Source organism: Betta splendens, chromosome 9, assembly GCF_900634795.4.
Source record: "Betta splendens chromosome 9, fBetSpl5.4, whole genome shotgun sequence".
NCBI classification, from domain to species: Eukaryota; Metazoa; Chordata; class Actinopteri; order Anabantiformes; family Osphronemidae; genus Betta; species Betta splendens.
In genome coordinates this window covers 29,586,470-29,606,939 of record NC_040889.2, presented here as the reverse complement: position 1 = coordinate 29,606,939, position 20,470 = coordinate 29,586,470, and the positions used below count along the sequence as shown (strand labels likewise).

The 20,470-nt window shown below is 46.1% G+C and overlaps 2 protein-coding genes, 1 long non-coding RNA gene and 1 pseudogene across 6 annotated transcripts in view; 3 read left to right on the top strand and 1 right to left on the bottom strand.

The window, feature by feature from the left end:
* sh2d3cb (SH2 domain containing 3Cb) overlaps positions 1–20,470 on the bottom strand; it is a 34,584-nt gene that overhangs the window by 6,501 nt on the left and 7,613 nt on the right. For 2 of the 3 annotated variants that reach the window (XM_055511993.1, XM_055511992.1), the window contains exons 6-9: positions 20,183–20,311; positions 18,852–19,231; positions 17,565–17,651; positions 8,648–8,718 (exon numbers count right to left, since the gene is read on the bottom strand). In XM_055511993.1, the coding sequence (XP_055367968.1) occupies positions 8,648–8,718; positions 17,565–17,651; positions 18,852–19,231; positions 20,183–20,311 (667 nt within the window). The remainder of the gene's footprint in view (positions 1–8,647; positions 8,719–17,564; positions 17,652–18,851; positions 19,232–20,182; positions 20,312–20,470) is intronic. The other variant, XM_029161369.3, reaches the window with a different exon arrangement.
* LOC114861780 (UDP-glucuronosyltransferase 2C1-like) lies at positions 1,056–4,138 on the top strand (annotated as a pseudogene).
* On the top strand, positions 5,406–8,203 carry LOC114861778 (UDP-glucuronosyltransferase 2C1-like). The gene is given in 3 exon segments (XM_055511996.1): positions 5,406–5,542; positions 6,243–7,197; positions 7,199–8,203. Coding segments are annotated over 2 exon segments (1,578 nt in total). The 5' UTR covers positions 5,406–5,542; positions 6,243–6,256; the 3' UTR covers positions 7,836–8,203.
* LOC121202443 (uncharacterized) lies at positions 9,272–13,290 on the top strand. 2 transcript variants are annotated; one of them, XR_005898034.2, is made up of 4 exons: positions 9,272–9,763; positions 11,785–11,900; positions 12,117–12,588; positions 12,864–13,290. It is a non-coding gene; the product is annotated as an uncharacterized LOC121202443 (long non-coding RNA). The 2 variants fall into 2 exon arrangements; XR_008695717.1 differs by lacking the exon at positions 9,272–9,763 and adding an exon at positions 10,591–10,842.

Sequence of the window (20,470 nt, the reverse complement as noted above, 5' to 3'; positions counted from 1 at the left end):
GTCTCGTATGTCTATGAAGTGTAAACAGAGGAAGTATGTTTATGATATGCATAAGCAGCTACTGTACTTATAACGTTGGATGGAATGTTTAAGAACACTGAACCGATGCAGAGCCTCCACGAGGACAAATATGCTCCACTTCTGCTTCGCTTCAGTTGGTGGAGGATGCTGCTGGGTCAGAGTCTGGGTCGCTCACAGCTTGTCGACATGAGGTGGAATGTTCAGGCGACTGCACCTTCCCGTCTGTCCTATGTTACTGTCCCAGGTAAAGCTGACTGACAGGAACGTCCTTCACTGTTTCTTCATGTTTTCAGATTTGGTATATTCCTTCACATGTCATGTCATAGAGTGGCTGATGATCAGAGTATTGCAGTAAAGTCACACTGTGACTGAGAACACGCACACATTGCCAGGAGGCACAATCCACTTATTACTACTGCTGCTTCTCTAGTCTCATGTCGGAGACTCTGGTACTATGCAACTTAACAACTCTTCAAGTTGCCTCTGGCCTCACAGAGACGCTGGGCAGCAATGGCTTCACCCATGTCATAACCTCTCTGGTGTCATAAAGCAGCTGCTACTGGACCTTTACAAGATGAAAGAGCAGGAAGCTGGCACCATAATAAAAAGAATGAGCTCCAGCAGCTGTTTGTTTACGGCCACACCACCCTGAGCAGACTGCATCTGTTTTATTTATCACATGCAGCGACTGCATTTTAAAAATCACTCTCCTCAGGTGGATTGTCACAGGTCAAGGTAAGGTTCACTAAAAATATAATTGAAGCTATTTCTATATGTGCTGGTCAGTGCTTTAAATGGTCACTTGTTGAAGCTAGGCTTCCATCAAACCTTTTAGAGGAATCTTCAAAGTAATAAAAGAAGCATATCAGCTACTCAAAATAAAAACAGACATCAAACTTTGTAAGTCATACCAACAAAGAGGCACCTTTAACCAAAGAGTAAGTAATGTGATAAGATATGAATAAAAGTAGTTCTCCTTGGATTAATTTCCTTCTGTTCTATTTCAGTTCAGTTAAGTTTACTTAGAGTCACACACGCTGAACCTTAGTCCTGTTACCTCAGCACTCCCCCAGAAACGCTGTGACTGCCAGAGCTGAAAAGGGATCACTAAGCCGTCTACTGGGAGCGAGGCTGGATGCACAGGACCGAGCTCGGGCTCACTGGGAGTAAGTAAAACAAAAGTCAATCAAGAACAAGATTACATCAGGATTCGTGAAAAGTCGATAGAAGCCAAACTAGTGAGCAGGATTTTAATGCATCAATAGAAAAGATTTCAGTTCATTTCCTGCTGTCATGATCACTACTTATCTAAACCTAGAAGACATGCCTCAGAGTCATAGAGGAATTCCGTGACAAGCTTAAACAAGACGCATTCTATGAATACTGAGAAACCTGACTTCTGACTGCACAACAGTACGTTCTAGATGGAACCATTGAGGAATTATTACGGACACAGACCAAACGTAGCATGTGATTAAAAGTTTCCCTTCAGCTGAGTTACAAGTTATTTTTACCAATAATGCAGGAGTCCAACTGACTCTACTTTAGTTTTATTTTATGTTTTTAATTCTAATGTGCAGAAATATTTAATGACAGTTTTAAAATATTTCACTGAAGCTGTTCTAAAGTTAAACTGCAATTATGCAAACTTTACAATAATAACAAACCACAATGAACTTAATTCAAAACGTCATGATTGTGATTTTAAGGTTTAAACACGTCCTGGTTTTTAGCACGTGACACTCCTGTTTCCCAGAAAGGGTTTGCGTCAGGAAGGACCTCCGGTTTCAAAACTTGCCAAATCAACAATGCAAATCATTTGCTGGGATGACTCCTGACGGGATGTCAGAACACACGGAGGAGGACCCAAATGCACAGCGCACAGACGGGTTGAGGAGGGAATCAGGTTTTATTTACACAATCGGAGTCAATCGGTCCAGGTCATACACGGAGAAGCGCGGTCTTTAAGTACAGGCAAGGAGCAGGCAATTTCAGGTCCAATAGGCAGGCAAAGGTTCGGTTCACAGGGAAGCACAGCGACGGTACAGATGAGGACTAGGCAAAACTCACGGGTCAAATGGTCAAGCAGGGTTTGTATCCAAGCGAAGGTACAGGCAGGGATCAGACAGGATTCAGTGGTCAGGATAATCAGGATCAAACACGAGACGATACGGGAGCGCTGGATCGAAGTGCTATGAGTTGACAATCTGGCAGCTAGAGTGTGTGAGAGGTGAAGACTAAATACTGGTGCTTGATTAACTAATTACTGACAGGTGTGCTAAATGAACCGGGGAGTGAACAACTGAAACGAGAACAGGAAGTACTTCAAAGTAAAACCAGGAAGTGACACGAAACGTGACACGGGATAAACCGAAAGGAGTTACCTTCATATGAGGTTTAAACATATTTACTGAGTGATACTATATCTGAAAACAAAAACACCACAAAGAGAGTCTCTAAACCTTGTGGACTTTGTCTGCAGCAGGTCACACACTGTGCAGTTGTGTCCTTAGGACACAGTTACTGGTGGTGGTAGACAGGAAGTAACCGGACGTCCCTACATCTGTTGCCAGATCCTCATTCAGACATGGACCAACTGGCCTTGGTGACGATGGCTGTGCTGCTCTGCTCTTCACCTTTGGCAGATGGAGGGAAGGTCCTGGTGTTTCCTTTAGATGGAAGCCACTGGATCAACATGAAGGTCATAATCGAGGAGCTTCACTCCAGAGGCCATGAGATCACAGTGCTGCGACCGTCAGACAGCTGGTACATCAAAGCTGATTCCCCTCATTACAAGTCCATCACCATGAACTCCTCTGGAGGTTTTGATGAGGAAGAATTTTCATCATTTTTAAACACAATGATTACCATGGAGAAACAGGGTGTTTCAATTTGGACCCGCTTGTCTTCAGAGTATGAAATGCTGACTCAGATGTATATGTGGCACAGGCAGCTTATTCAGGCGCTGGAGGAGATGTTTGAGGACACTGAATTGATGCAGAGTCTCCATGAGGCCAAATACGATCTAGTTTTAACAGACCCTGCAATTGGTGGAGGGGTGCTGCTGGGTCACCGTCTGGGTCTCCCACTTGTCTTCAACGTGAGGTGGACTGTTCAGGGAGAGGGACACCAGGCAATTGCACCTTCCCCACTCTCCTATGTGCCCATACCAGGAGCAATGTTGACTGATAAGATGACGTTCACGCAACGGATCCAAAACGTCATAAACTATTTATTCACACAGGTGCATGTTTGGTATTTCATTGATCCAAACTACAAACCTTTTGTGCACCGTCACTTTGGCAGTGACGTCCATTACATGGAGCTGTTTCAGTCAGCTGACATTTGGCTGATGAGGAGCGATTTCACCTTTGAGTTTCCTCGACCCACGATGCCAAATGTCGTCTACATGGCCGGATTTCAGTGCAAACCCTCCAAGCCCTTGTCCAAAGAACTGGAGGACTTTGTCCAGAGCTCAGGTGAACATGGCGTCATCATCATGACACTGGGAACCCTGGTGGGGCAACTCCCTGAGGACATCGCTGAGGACATTGCCGCTGCTTTCGCTCAGCTTCCTCAGAAGGTGATCTGGAGGCACACGGGCAAAAGACCGTCCAGCCTCGGCAACAACACCTTACTGCTGGACTGGCTGCCACAAACCGACCGGAGGCCATCTACCACGGCGTCCCCCTGCTCGGCCTGCCCCTCATGTTCGACCAGCACGACAACTTCTTCAGGATGGAGGCACGAGGTGTGGCCAAAGTCCTCGACATCGCGACTGTGAACAGAGACAACTTCCTGGAGGCACTGAAGGAAGTTCTCCACCAACCCAGCTACAGGGAGAAGATGAAGACGCTGTCCAGTCTGCACAGAGATCAGCCCTGGAAGCCACTGGACCGAGCCATGTTCTGGATCGAGTTCGTCATGAAGCACAAAGGAGCGTCGCACCTGAGGACAGAGTCCTACAAGATGTCCACCATCCAGTACTACTCTGTGGACGTGCTGGCCTTCCTGCTGGCAGTGGTTCTGCTAGTATTCACTGCGCTCATCTCTGCACTCAAGTGTTTGTGGCGAAGGAGGTTTTCTCGTAACAAAGCAAAAGAGGCATGATAAAGTTTTAGGTTCAGGATCCTCATATCTAAACATTGTTTGTATTGAGTTAGTCCTGTCTTGGTACATTTACTTATTTGTGTAGCTAAATGCAAATACAAACTTCGTATAGTGTGAAGACACGAGTCCAGTGTTAAGTCTTTTATGAATTACTAGATTTTAGCATCTAGCATCTAGCTAAGCAGCCCTACACAAGTGTCTGCCAATGGACGGGCAGATCCCACCCACTGCTGTAGCACTGATTGACAGACAAAGGCATTCTGCTGAGAAGTGGTATTATGAAATAAATAGGCCACTGGGGAAAAGGGTATGGTGCAATTAAAGCCGACTTTAGAAAAATGACTTTGAGATCAAAACTTCTGTATTTAAATAAAAAGGCAAACTTGCTAATCCGTTTTATTATGAAAATAATCATTATGAAATAGAATTTTAATGATAATGAGTAGTCTTTAAAGCAGACTTTATGAAATGCATTTCATAATAATAAGCTTAATTTGGGAAATGTTTGTGATTATTCATAATTTAATGGTTGGTTTACATAGTTGTCTGTCATTTATTAAAATACCTATTTATTTCATAATAAATTATACATAATACCTTGTTTAATTTTTAACACTTTGGAGTTCCATACTGTATTTAATGTATCTAAAGGTATTTTACTGTGTTGTATAACTAGAGGCATTTTACACATCTGTTTATGACCAAGTAGTGACGTCACCTGATGTGTGTGTTTAATTACATAATCATAGATTCTGATATCAGAGCTCATCAATTGTTTTAACATCTGTGCACAAGGTAACAAGGTCCAGGTTCACATTGTGTGCACACACGGTGGCTGTACCATGATGACCTTTACCTTCACCACACAGCACCATCACTTATCATGGTTCACTGACCTTCTGTAGCTGTACATTCATTCCCTCCTTGCTTCTCTGCTCTGTCGTTTTGCTCTGTCGTTTTGATTTGTCAATTTACGTTACGGTTTTGTTGTGTTGTTTTAATCAATTCTTAACTTGCTACCTGTTTATCTTTTTAATTGTTAAGCCATTTTGTTTTCATATCATGTAAATAATTATTAAACATCATTGCACAGAAAAAAACGCAGAGTAATGTAAACGTCTAAAGGGCTGACTGAGGATAAAAGAAATCTCTGACTCGATTTGCATCTAAGCTCTGGCTCCAGGGTGTTTTGGCACTGCCTCCCTTTTTCACTCTCATCCATTGAGTAACACACCTACTGCGGAAACCTGACACACTCTGAACTTTAGTCCTGCTACTGTAGTTCAGCGCCTGCCCACAGTCTGAGAGCTGCTCTGACCTGCAGGGCTGGACAGCGGTCAGTCAGCAGCCTGCTGGAACCTAGGTTGGACAACAAGCTGCTGCTGCAACTTTCACTCTTCTGACGGAGACGGTAAGCGTTTGTGTTGGGGTTTCACATCAGTTCATCAAGCAAAACGCAGGATTGGGGGCAACTGACAGCACTGTGTTATTCACAGTTATAGACTTTGGAGACTTCTGACGACAGCATACATAATTTATTATTGATTTAAAATTAAGATGTTCTGTGCAAATACAGCAATAAAGGGAACATTTGGGAGCCGATGCCTATCAGTACAAAAAGTTGTTTCAGTTTGCAGGACTGTGGATGTTCCGCCAGGATCCAACAGTATAACAGTTCTTACACTATAAAGTCAAACCTCAACATTTTATTGAAACCCACAGTTCTACAGTAGATCGTGTTAGGGTCTTGTGTAATACAAGCATTTCCTGCCATTTAAACTTCTTTCACATTTCAACATCTGTCAACATTGACTCAGTGAAACAAGTAAATGCAAAAACCTTTCTACATCTTTTAGGATGTTTGCAACTGTAAAATTGTGTAATAACAAAAAGTGAAGACTGTTGCTTCTCAATCACAAAGATAAAAGTGGTGATCCATTGCCTTTCAGTGAGTTTCACAGTTAATGAGAATCAGCTCTGGGGTCATGGTTCAATCACACTATACATATAGTAAACAAAGACCTTCAGCTTTGCTTTGGCCACACTTCATTAACATAACCAACCATTTAATCCACTAGCAAGAAAACTAACATCTTCATGTCTGTTGCCAGATCCTCATTCAGACATGGACCAACTGGCCTTGGTGACGATGGCTGTGCTGCTCTGCTCTTCACCTTTGGCAGATGGAGGGAAGGTCCTGGTGTTTCCTTTAGATGGAAGCCACTGGATCAACATGAAGGTCATAATCGAGGAGCTTCACTCCAGAGGCCATGAGATCACGGTGCTGCGACCGTCAGACAGCTGGTACATCAAAGCTGATTCCCCTCATTACAAGTCCATCACCATGAACTCCTCTGGAGGTTTCGATGAAAAAGGTTTTGGGTCACTTGTGACCACAATGATGACCATGCAGCGAGAAGGTGCTTCAGTTTGGTCTCGTATGTCCATGGAGTATAAACTGATGATACACTTCCATGAGATGAATAGGATGGCACTTGAGCTGTTGGAGGAGATGTTCCAGGACACTGAACTGATGCAGAGTCTCCATGAGGCCAAATATGAAGTATTTCTAACAGATCCTGGAATTGGTGGAGGGGTGCTGCTGGGTCACCGTCTGGGTCTCCCACTTGTCTTCAACGTGAGGTGGACTGTTCAGGGAGAGGGACACCAGGCAATTGCACCTTCCCCACTCTCCTATGTGCCCATACCAGGAGCAATGTTGACTGATAAGATGACGTTCACCCAACGAATCAAGAACCTTCTTTTCTATTTTCTCACATGTTTGCAAATTTTCTATATCACAGATTCAACCTACAAGCCTTTTGTGCACCGTCACTTTGGCAGTGACGTCCATTACATGGAGCTGTTTCAGTCAGCCGACATTTGGCTGATGAGGAACGATTTCACCTTTGAGTTTCCTCGACCCACGATGCCAAATGTCGTCTACATGGCCGGATTTCAGTGCAAACCCTCCAAGCCCTTGTCTAAAGAACTGGAGGACTTTGTCCAGAGCTCAGGTGAACATGGCGTCATCATCATGACACTGGGAACCCTGGTGGGGCAACTCCGAGGACATCGCTGAGGACATTGCCGCTGCTTTCGCTCAGCTTCCTCAGAAGGTGATCTGGAGGCACACGGGCAAAAGACCGTCCAGCCTCGGCAACAACACCTTACTGCTGGACTGGCTGCCACAAACCGACCTCCTGGCTCACCCCAAGACCAGAGTGTTTGTGGCCCACGGAGGCACCAATGGGATCCAGGAGGCCATCTACCACGGCGTCCCCCTGCTCGGCCTGCCCCTCATGTTCGACCAGCACGACAACTTCTTCAGGATGGAGGCACGAGGTGTGGCCAAAGTCCTCGACATCGCGACTGTGAACAGAGACAACTTCCTGGAGGCACTGAAGGAAGTTCTCCACCAACCCAGCTACAGGGAGAAGATGAAGACGCTGTCCAGTCTGCACAGAGATCAGCCCATGAAGCCACTGGACCGAGCCATGTTCTGGATCGAGTTCGTCATGAGGCACAAAGGAGCGTCGCACCTGAGGACAGAGTCCTACAAGATGTCCACCATCCAGTACTACTCTGTGGACGTGCTGGCCTTCCTGCTGGCAGTGGTTCTGCTAGTATTCACTGCGCTCATCTCTGCACTCAAGTGTTTGTGGCGAAGGAGTTTTTCTCGTAGCAAAGCAAAAGAAGAATGATGGACCTGCTGCAACATCGTTGATTTGTTTTTTTTTCTTGACTTGAACTTTGAACTTTATACAGTAGTGTCATGTTTTTCCATTTGCAATATCACTGACATAAGTTGGCAAACAATCCACAAGACTTTTTTTTTACTTTTTTCTAATTTTTCTTCTACAAAAACAAAACCACTCATCATTTTGTTTGTCTGTAAGTGCAGTCGGGCAATATTTAAACCAACCACAAACAACTATAAACAAAAATTGATAAATTCAGATTTAGTTTTATATGCACAGACTTTTGTCACTTTTAAACAGGCTAATCTAAATGCTCCTTAATAAAAGAAAACTGTTTAAACACTAACTGGCTTTTTCTTTTAAGCCACACATGCACAACAAACACGACCCAGCACAGCAGCAGTGTGGACATAGTCTCTGTCCACAAATATTGTCAGACACTGTCTGACAGTATTTCAGGGCAGGGCAGCACATTAAAAGCTATAAAACGGGTCCTACAACAAGGCAGAGGTCATCAACTGTCATGATGCAGCAAATACAGCTCAAATACTCAAAGTAGAAAATAAATTCTTAGCAGCTAAATGCAAAGCTGGACAAAACAACCTCAGGTTGTTTATAGCTGGGAAATGCAAGGAAAATACAAAGGAATATTACTGAAGTTATACGGCAAAACCTTCTGATGGCAGTGGTGTGTCTGGTGGGAACATTTTTGTCTTTGTCCATTATCCTTTTATCAACCCATCACCTCCTACTGCACAACCAGTACACGGAGAACCAGTTCAGGACAAAAGACTGAGTTGGTGCGCTGAACTCACCGTTGCTGTGTAGAGTCCCTGTCACCGGAGTCCGGTCACCATCTGCCTCCTGGTGTTGGAGAGAGGAAGGGCTGCAGAGAGAGAGAAAGCTCAGACCAGCTGCGCCTGCACATCCTGCTGAACCTAATAAATCTCTCCTCATGTCAGCCATGCTTAATCAACCTGCAGTTATATGTCTGTGTCATCGTTCATCTCACACAACTACTGTAGGGCTGCAACTAATGATTATTTTGATAATCAATTATTTTTTCAATTAATTAATCAGATGAAAAAAATATATAATTTGATGTTTTGCTTATTAGAATTTTTTTGATTTGATCAAACAAAATTTAGATTTTTTTTAAACAAAATTTAGATTTTGATCTCAAACAAAACACAAAATCAAGCATTTGAATAATAAAACGTCAATATCCAAAATATCGAAAATATAAATAAACAAAGCAAGAATAGAGTTTTGTTCCAGTGTGACAATCAGCAGCCGCTCCATTAACCTGACTGTGGGAGAAAACCCACGAAGACACGGGAGAACCTGTAAACTCCACAGAGACTGCTCGGCTCCTTCTGGCTCTAAGGCAACAGTGACAACCACTAAAAACCATGTCGTCATATTTTAATGCTGCTGTTACATTTAGTGTCTGCACCGTTTAAGTTGCGCTGTTCTGTGGTGGCGCCGTTCATCACTATGTAGCTGTCAGGTTTTGGCAGAGATCGGACCCACATGCACAGCGACGAGGCGACAGACAGATGGTAAAGTTCAAGGTTTTAATGCAGTTTTCGTAGTCACAGACAGTCTAGGTCATGCACGGATAAACAAACGGATTGAAGTACAGGAGGGACAGGCGTGATCGGTTCCAATAGCGGTCGTGGGTCAAAAACAGAGGGCTCAGATTTCCAGGTTTAAATCAGCAGGCTAAGGCAGTTCCAGTAACAGGCAGAGTTCAGCAACAGAGACAACGGGTTTACAGTACCGGTCAGGATCAGACGAGAAGCGGTAGTCAGGAACACGGAAACAGGTCGGCAACGGGGTAAGCTGAACGAGAGAATGCTGGAAAGTGAAGTCATGGATTCAACGATCTGGCAACAGGTTATGGGACCTGGTGGTGGTTAAGTACACAGGTGAGTGATGACTGATTCAAGACAGGTGTGTGTAATGAAAACCGGAAGTGAGGCTGGAGCTAACGGGATGAGACTAGAAACCGGAAATGCTACACAATAAAACAGGATGTGAACACAGGGACCTGACAGTAGCGAACGTTATGAATGCGCAGTCAGCGGGCGGCAGAACAGATTAAGAAACAAAGTTTAACACAGCAGCACTTAAAGATCTCTGCACATGCAAAATTCACTTCCTGTACATTTTTTTGACTCCCTGGTTCATGTTAAGACACTCCTAGTGTGTTAGAAGTACGCTTCCTACTTATTTCACATTTTTGAGAGTTTATCCAATCCTGTTCAGGAACCATCGTTTTAAATTTGGCAGACTGGATACGTCTGCATTCTATTGACAACTCACAGAACCAGCTTCAGCCCCGCCCAGACAAACCTGGACCCCTAAATGTATATGGGGTGCCAAATGTAAAAGTAGCAGCTATAACTAGTTTTCTCACATTTAACTAAATGACACAACATGTTTTCTCACATTTAGTTAAATGTGCAAAAGTCTAAATGTAAATGTTAAATATAAATGTAAATGTTAAATATAAATGTAAATGTTAAATGTTAAATCTAAATGTTAAATGTTACATGTTACATGTTACATGTTACATGTTAAATGTAAATGTTAAATGTAAATGTTAAATGTTAAATGTTAAATGTTAAATGTAAATGTTAAATGTAAATGTTAAATGTTAAATGTTAAATGTAAATGTTAAATGTAAATGTTAAATGTTTGCCGAGTGTAAACTGAATATTCATGAATGGGCAAGTAGACTCCATCCCTACCCTCAAACAGCGCTGGTCTAAGATCAGTGACGCGGACTCAAACACGTCAAACAGTACGCATAGCTCCGCCCACATCTGACTCTGGATCGGTGCACGAAAATACTGGAGAGAAGCCTGAAGTCGAAGCCATCATGGCCGCCAGCTCCGACTCCCTCCCGTTGGGGGAGATTGAACGGGCTATAACGGCAGGTGTGCGGGCTGAGGCTCCGCTTCAAACTGCCATTCTGTCGTAAACACCATTAATGAGGAGTCAAGTAGGTTTAAAAAGAATATTTCTGTGGCGCCGGTGGAGAATTAGTTGGCTAACTATACTAGCTAGCCGAAGTTACGTCCAGGCTAAAAACAAAAGTTTCCAGATCAGATGTGGGCGGGGTTTGCGCGCACTGTTTGAGGTGATTGAGTTCGCGTCTCTGATCTGAGACCAGCGCTGTTTGAGGGTAGGGGTAGAGTCTACTTGCCCATTCATGAATATTCAGTTTTACACTCGGCAAACATTTAACATTTACATTTAACATTTAGCATTTAACATTTACATTTAACATTTAACATTTACATTTAACATTTAACATTTACATTTACATTTACATTTACATTTACATTTACATTTACATTTACATTTACATTTACATTTAACATTTAACATTTACATTTAACATTTACATTTAGACTTTTGCACATTTAACTAAATGTGAGAAAACATGTTGTGTCATTTAGTTAAATGTGAGAAAACTAGTTATAGGTGCTCCTTTTACATTTGGCACCCCATAAATGTACCTGCAACATTGCATTTCAGTCACTCACTGTGCTCTCCAGTATAGTAGGTGACGCTAATGCACCTTTCAGTTGGTTGCCACCCGCCATTTAAAAGACAAAAGAAAGAAGAAGTCACTCACTGTGACACGAACTGACATGAGGCCATTAGGGTCCAGAAAGTGCTAGCGCGATGGTAGTGCAGTGTTAGAGGCTAGCGTTAGTGGCTAGCGTTAGCAGCTAGCGTTAGCGGCTAGGGATAGTAAGTTGTGAGAGTCAGCTGTGTTTCTAATTACTACCGAGCCTGTCGTGTGTACGTCGTAGCCCAAGTAGACCTTTTGGGTTATGGCAAGTTCTATCTAAGTCTAACATGTGTGTTGTTGCTGTCTTCTCGTATGTGTTGCTTATCTAGTCAGCTAACTGTAAACGTGACTTTTTTTAAACAGGCTGACGCATCCCAGCTACTGAAACGCAAGGAGGTTGTTTCTCAAACTGACGCCACTGCAGGCTGTGGACACACATCTGCCTTGTAGAAGAGTTGCTGCTCACCTCAGGAGCAAAGGTATGTACATTTAACAGCAGTATGATCGTTTGTTAGCCAATAGGCAGTTTTATTTGACAGAGATTTATCATTTCACATTTCAGTAGTTGTAGTATTCATAATCTGATCTATATTATTGTTTATGTATTTACTCTGTATGTAGTTGTTCAACTTATTTTGATATTTTAGTCTGTTGATGGGTAATTTGTAATTCGTAATTCTTGTGTTATGGTGCAGATTATGTGGAAAAGCTGATGGAGACCATCTTCAATAAAGTCCTGCTGGACCCAGGTCGTTATATAGAGGGCCTTGTGAATATCCCTGTCCCACCGGCCCTCTGAGCACAATTTGAGCAGCCTGACAGAAAGAAGATCATTAATGCCAGGATTTAACAAACCAGCACTATAAAAGCTAAGTTAAAAACGTGTATGCTCCAAACACCATTACAACTGATCTAACTACCTCTATATATTGTTTACATTTACATTTACATAGGAAATACTGGACATTTCATTAATCTGCTATTCTATGCTTTATACCTTCTAGAGTGGTGTCAAGGAAAACTGCTGCATCCTCCATCTGTACAGCTGCTGCACTGCTTCCGACGTCTTCCAAAAAGTGATAAAGACAACAAAGATCCACACACCTCTCCAGCCAACTGCCCATGACTGTACCTGTTCCACTCCAGAAACTATGCTTTCAACATACTGTAACTATGAATCCTACCCATTCATTTTGTGGTCTACACATTGAACTGTGACGGTAACTTATCCAGCATTATAGTGCTGGTGCATTGGTTAAAAATAAAGTTGGCTTTGACTATTGCTGTTTCACCAAACTATTTTTGTATGTATATACCTAATGAGGGAAAAAAGACAAATGTTTTATAATATTTCAGCTTTTATTTAGGTATTGCCACGAAAAAACAATAATTTAGTTATTTCACAGGTGGTCTAAGTCCAACATAGGTGCCTTGTCCCTCAGGAAACACTGCCCTGATCCACAAGACCAGGGAAGGTGGGATGACTTGGACTCTTCGCCCTAGAAGTCCCCAGCACCAGCTGACAAGACCTCTAGGCTAGATACCTGCAACAACTTGAGATACACACAGACATAGTAATGTCAAATTTATGAAGAAAAAAAAAATAACTACATTTCTATTAGTTATATATTTCCACTTGATATATCATACACCTTACTAACAGCAATTAAAATATATTAGGTCAAAATGTATTTAGAAACAAAACTATGTAAACCAGAGATCCCAGGTACATTATGATTAATCTGTAAATAGGAAAATGTTCTAAAATTGTTTATGAATTTCTGAGATATTGATTTATTCCATGCATGTGTAATTGTCTGATATTCTGTATATTAAATGTGTTCTGTAATGAATACACATTCAAACATACTGGCTCCAGTCCTGTATCAACCATACATGACAGTGTCATGCGAGTCTCCGTCAGGGCGATCGATCCGCGGCGTCTTCCGCCATCGAGTTCCGCACACTGGCTGCGGAGGCGGGGTGGGACTCCACCGCTTTGATCGACGTGTTCCTAGCAGGATTGGCGCGGCGGGTCAAGAACAGCCTGGCGGCCACTGAGCTTCCGTCCGAGTTGGACGAGGTCATCGCGCTCGCCATCAAGACGGATCGCCGGTTGTGGAGCAGTGACCGTGAACGCAGGGAGGAGGAGCGGCCCACACCCCCCCGCCATCCTCGACCGCCGTCTCGCAGTGCGGCAGCCCCACCCAATCTGGCGGTACGAGGGATTCCGCAGCCGCCCGCGCGTCGGACCACGCCCTATGCCCCGGGATTGGTGGAGCCCACAGAAGCGGTTGCGTCAGGATCCGCCGTCGAACCAATGGAGGTGGGGCGGATTCGGTTGCCCGAAGCCGAGAAGAGCCGCAGACAGGCACTCGGGTTGTGTTTGTATTGCGGCCAGCCTGGCCACATCGCAGTATCTTGCCCAGTAAAAGCCCCCGCTCACCACTAGTCCGGAGGATAGTGGTGAGCCAGTCTTCCATGTGTCATGCCTCCGCCCGCCCCATGCCCACTGTCACCTTATCCGTGAAATCTCAGTCTGTCCAGCAAGCGGTCCTGGTGGACTCAGGTGCTGACACCAGCCTCATGGACTCCAGCCTAGTGAGACGGCTAGGTGTTAGCACGGTTCCTCTGCCCGCCTCGATGGAAGCAACAGCCTTGGATGGGCACCGGCTGTGGAGGGTGACTCACCGCACCGGCCCTGTAACGTTGACATTTGCCAATGGCCACTCCGAGCAGATTCACTTCCACGTGGTCGAGTCCTCCTATCACCCAGTCGTTCTTGGATACACCTGGCTTCGCCGACACAACCCCCGCCTCGACTGGAGGACCGGAGAGGTGGTGGAGTGGGGTTCCAGCTGTCATGTTTGTCATTCATGTTTCGGGGCAGGGTCCGAGACCACGGCAGAACCGTCCCCGGAGCCCAGCATGGAGGAGATCGATCTGTCTGAGGTACCATCCTGCTATCATGACCTCCAAGCCGTCTTCAGCAAGGTCAGAGCCACCAGCCTGCCGCCGCATCGGGCACACGACTGTGTGATCAATCTTCGCCCCGGAACCACGCCACCCAAGAGCAGACTATACCAGCTCTCCGCTCCAGAACGCCAAGCCATGACGGCGTATATCAACCAGGCCCTGGCCGCTGGCCTCATCCGTCCATCCTCCTCGCCGGCGGGGGCCGGGTTCTTCTTTGTGGGGAAGAAGGACGGGTCCCTGCGACCTTGAATTGATTACCGGGGGCTTAACGCCATCACCGTTCGGGACTCCTACCCCTTACCCTTGCTCTCGTCCGCTTTCGAGCTCCTAGCCGACGCCAAGGTCTTCACCAAGCTTGACCTGAGGAATGCTTACCATCTAGTGCGCATCAGAGAGGGGGATGAGTGGAAGACGGCTTTTAATACCCCCACCGGACACTATGAATATCTAGTCATGCCCTTTGGACTCACCAACGCGTCGGCCGTCTTCCAGGCGCTGGTGAACGATGTGCTAAGTTCCATGATTAATGTGTTTGTTTTCGTCTATTTAGACAACATCCTGGTATTTTCTCGGAGTGAAGAGGAACATCGTGATCATTTACGCCAGGTCTTGAGGAAGCTGCTGGAGCACCGGTTATACGTCAAAGCAGAAAAGTGCGAGTTCCATGTCACCACCATCTCATTCCTAGGTTTCGTGATTTCCCCGGAGGGAATTCAGATGGACCCTGCCAAGACCCAGGCTGTGACAGCGTGGCCCGTACCCCAGTCTCGTCGGGACGTCCAACGGTTCTTGGGGTTTGCAAATTTCTATAGGCGGTTTATCCGCCGCTTCAGCGCAATAGCTTCCCCTCTTCATGCTCTCACCTCCCCCAGAACAGCCTTTCAGTGGACCCCAGAAGCCAATCGGGCGTTTCTCCAGCTCAAGGCCAGTTTCACCTCGGCTCTGGTGCTGCGGATGCCGGACCCAGCTCGTCAGTTCGTGGTGGAGGTGGATGCATCTGACTCCGGCGTGGGGGCGGTACTATCTCAGCGGGATCCCGAAGGTGGGCGACTGCATCCATGTGCCTTCTTGTCCCGCAAACTCTCCCCTGCAGAACGTAACTACGACATTGGTAACCGGGAACTACTCGCGGTCAAGGTGGCTCTGGAGGAGTGGCGTCACTGGCTCGAGGGCGCCGAGCAGCCGTTCCTGGTGTTCACCGACCATAAAAATCTGGAATATATCAATACCGCTAAGCGTCTGAACTCCCGCCAAGCCCGTTGGTCCTTGTTCTTCTCCCGCTTCAACTTCCACCTCTCCTACCGTCCAGGGTCAAAGAACACCAAGCCGGACGCCCTATCCCGGGTCCACGAGTCAGGAGAGGAGGTGGAGACGCCATCAACCATCCTGCCCGCATCTTGTCTAGTTGGGGCGGTCACCTGGTCTGTCGAGGTTCGGGTGAAGGAGGCCACCCGGGGATTGCCTCCACACCCAGCGTGCCCGCCGAATCGGCTGTTCGTGCCACCGGAGCTTCGGGGGGAGGTGATCCACTGGGCCCACACCTCCACGTTTAGCTGCCAGGGAGTATGTGGCAGCCTGCCCAGTCTGTTCGACCCACAAGACCCCTAACCAGCGTCCTCCGGGGTTCCTCCAGCCTCTGCCCGTGCCTCATCGACCCTGGTCCCACATAGCACTGGATCTTGTCACGGGGTTACCCCCCTCCGGGGGTAACACAGTCGTCCTCACGGTACTCGATCGATTTTCCCGATTGACCCATTTCATTCCTCTGCCCAGACTCCCGTCGGCCAAGCAGACGGCTCAGGCAGTGCTTGAGCACGTGTTCCGGCTCCATGGTTTCCCCAAGGACGTGGTCTCCGATAGGGGACCCCAGTTTGTCTCTCGATTCTGGCATGAGTTTGTTCCCTGCTCGGTGCCCAGGTCAGCCTGACGTCCGGATACCACCCGGAGTCAAACGGCCAGACTGAGAGGACCAATCAGCAGTTGGAGACCGGGCTTCGTCTCCTTGCTTCCACTAGTCCATCCACCTGGAGCCAACAGCTCCTCTGGGTGGAATACGCCCACAATACCCTGCCTTGCTCCTCCACAGGTCTGTCACCGTTCCAGTGCGCGTACGGCTACCAGCCACCACTCTTCCCATCATTGGAGGGGGAGGTCGTCATTCCGTCCGCACATGCCCTCCTCCGCCGTTGTCGTCGCACCTGGTTAAGGGCGCGTCGCGCTATGATCGCGAGCCAAGAACGCCACAAGAGGGCAGCGGATCGTCATCGGTCACAGGCACCCAGTTACGCAGTAGGCCAGCAGGTGTGGCTCTCCACCAAGGATCTACCCATCAAGACCCAGTCACGTAAGCTGTCTCAAAGATTCATTGGACCCTTCGCCATAGAACGCATCATTAACCCGTCTTCTGTCAGACTCTCCTTACCCAGAACCATGCGCATCCACCCTACCTTCCACGTCAGTCGACTCAAGCCATTCACCTCTAGTCCTCTGGTTCCCCCCACACCCCTACCTCCTCCACCACGGCTCATCGATGGGGGCCCGGCTTACACGGTCCGGGCATTGCTGAACAGTCGGCGGCGGGGTCGTGGGCTGCAGTACCTCGTTGACTGGGAGGGGTACGGGCCAGAGGAGAGATCATGGATCCCGGCACGAGACATCCTGGACCCCAGTCTCATCCGGGAGTTCCATCAAGCCCACCCGGACCTCCCTGGGCCGTCTAGGAATCCGCCCTAGACGGGGGGGTTCTGTCATGGACTCAGTCACTGCACCATTGTTTATGTTCATTTCCGGTTTTATATTATTTTCACTTCCTGCCTCAGCCATTATTAGTTACTGCCAGCTTTACTTCCTGCTCCAGACCACACACCTGTTCCCCATCTAGTCATCAAGTGCCACTACTTAAGCACCACCTCTCACCCCAACCGGTTGCCAGATTGTCTATGTGCGTTAGTCAGCAATCCAGCGTTTATACTCATGATCTTGAACCCGTGTATGACCTTGCTTCTCCTGACCCTGATTCTTGTCTCGTCTACGATCCAGTCTTGCCGTGAGTTGACCCTTGCCTGCCTTGTGACCACTGCTTGTCTAAACCCTGTCTGTACTGTACCTGCCTGCTCTGTGTATTGACCTTCGCCTGCCTGACCACGAGAACTAGTAAACTGCGTTACCACTCAAGTCTTGTCTCCGCTGTTGCATGTGGGTCCGCTACCTCGGGAGCCGTGACAGACAGTAGGTTTGGCAACTGGTTCAGGCGTCTTGAGGTAAGATTCGAAAACAAAATCGAAATTTTAATATTAAATACCATGTCACAATAATAAAACAGTTGCTGTCAGACCATGCATGTGTAGGCATTCACTTTTCCCACAGTGGCACTTAATGACAGACAAATACAGCAAAATATAAGCTGCAGCTGAAGACCCCAATATGGAAAAATTATTTTGACACCGCAGCAGCACGAGAAAGAAAAAAACGTGAAAAAATGAGTTTATATTAGTTTATCGAGCTATGCTCCCAAACAGGAGTTGTAGTTGTGTTATGAATATACTGTTAATTAATTAAGGCTGCTCAGTGGCAACCATTAGTATTAGCGTTAGCAGCTAATCAAGTTGCGTATTATACAGTATAAATCAATAAATTAAATTAAATGTGAAATTGCCAGTTAGACGTACCTTGCGCCAGTCGAAGTGTAACCACGTCAACAGCCTCCCATTCGACTTCAGAGCCAGATTTTGGTCAAACATATGGTTGAACTCCACTACGAGGACGAGCTAGCCAGTTTCGCTGTTACATTGGATTCAGTGACCGTGACTGGGCAGGCTATGTGCTTCCTCAAAGGGGTGTGGCGATCAACTTCGCTTGCGACACACCCCTAAAACAGAGCGTTGTAGACGAGAGCTTAAAACACACATTTTCAGACGGGCCGTGTGGGCGATCTACAGCGCTTTTTGGCATGAAAAGTTACAGACACCTTACTGAGACATCAAGGTCCAATAATTTAGCAATGTGGAGCATGAAGAAAGCGTGTGCATGGAACATCAATGAAGAGTCTTCACGTGATGCTAAACAGCATTTGTTACCGCTGCTACATCCTGGACACCAGCGTTTCATTCTCACGTTCTCCTGTGTCGCTACAGTATTTACAAACCACCAGCTGAACTTTGTATGAATTGCAGGTTAACGTTGTCTTTGTTTGATATTTAATGCTCATGTAAAGAACTTATGGCGCCGCCTTTCTCCTGCTGCCGCTTGGTTTGTTTTCTGCGGCATTTCGCCAGCGGATGCGTTATTTTGCCGTAAAATGAGAAGCTCAACTAATCGATAACAGGAAATCATTATCGATCAATTTGCGTCATCGATTAATATTGATTATTATCAATTATTATTGAATATTATCGATTATCATTATTTGTCGATTCGTCGTTGCAGCCCTACACACAACCAATCAAAGGCCTCACCTTCCGGGACAAACCCACTGCTCTCCGCTCATGCTGCCACCTTCCACGTTCTGCAGGCTCGCCTTTGAGCTGACAGCGGAATGGAAAGCCGTCTCCAGGTAGCTGAGCGGTAGCGTCCTGTTTACAGGCCGGTGAATCTGGGCTCCACTCCACCAGGTCAGAACCGCCTGACTGCCCACATAGAAGTGGACCAAGGCAGGTAAGGACTCAAAGGTCTCTCCTTCTAGGCTGTACTGGAGCCGATTGTGAATCGCCGTCTTCTTGATGAGGAAGTGACGTGTTTTGTGCTCCCAGCGGCTTGTGAGGACAAAATCGCCCTGACTGGACTGAGAGTCTCTGATGAGAAACTCGCCGTGGTTCAGCACCAGACTCTCTGACACCTGGAGACAGGAGAACGCACTCAGCTTGCTTGTTGCTAATATTTGTTGGTCCAGACTCCAATAGCACGTGATGCTTCTGCCAGCTAGTCCAAAAATGCTGCCAGCAGCAGTTTTACTTCCACTTTTTCAATTATTGGACATGTTCAAGTTATAATCCAATAAAATATGTATTTAAACTTACAGAGCGACTTGACTCTTAAATCAAATTAGATCTCACTTTAAAAGCTGGATGTGCCTGAAGTTTGTTTGCTGAAGAAGCCAGATCCTCAGCCATATTGGCACAGAGGACATTGTGACAGGCAGGCCCACAGCTTGACTCTGACTTTGAAATGATTTCATTTGTACCATTTTGTTGGACATCTTTTCAGTATAAAGTCCTGAGATTCAAAAAACAAATCATGCAGCTTTGGCAGGATGAAGACTCCCTTGTGGTTGAACAGCTACATTACTTACTACTTACTTACTACTAAGAGTTCTGTGATTCTAAAAGGTAAACACATATATATTAAACACATGACTAATTAAATATAAATTGCTCGCTGTAACCATTTTTTTTGGATCTACTTACATTAAGTTTCCTCTTTGTTGAGCTACATCTGAGCAAAAAGCAGCATCCTACACACAAATCTACTGTAATGACATAGCCTGTCCTTAATCTCTCTACAGGTACATGGAGGTGTCCGACTATGTTACTGCTATGCAAAAAACTTCAGACACAACATAATTGTAGCCTTTAACCTTTGCATCATATGCAAGAACACAGACAGAAACATGCATATGAGTAGGAGTGATGGGTTATAGGCAACCTGACTACAGCTAATTGATAGAATAATCTAAAACTAGCTAGTGACCAGCTCTTGAGCTCAACAAATGACCACTGGCAATTTATTAGCTGTGAACTTGACGCTGCTGGCTAAGACAACGCTTCACGGCTGAGTGTGTGAGGCAGACCTCCCAGGGAATGCATCCATGGTACCAGGCGTGGCTCTTCAAGTTTGTCCCACTTAGCTCCAGCTCTTCTTCCAGCTGCTTCCTCAGCTTCTCAGATGGCGGCTCCAACCGGAACTTCTCTCTGGAGAACTTAAAGAGCATCACAGGTGCAAAGTCAGACACAAAGACCCAACAAAGCATGTATGAGACAATTAGTAATGTTCAGAGCACCATGCAACCAGTGCTAATAACCAGTGATAGTAACCAGTGATAGCAACCAGTGCCAGAAACCAGTACCAACAACCAGTG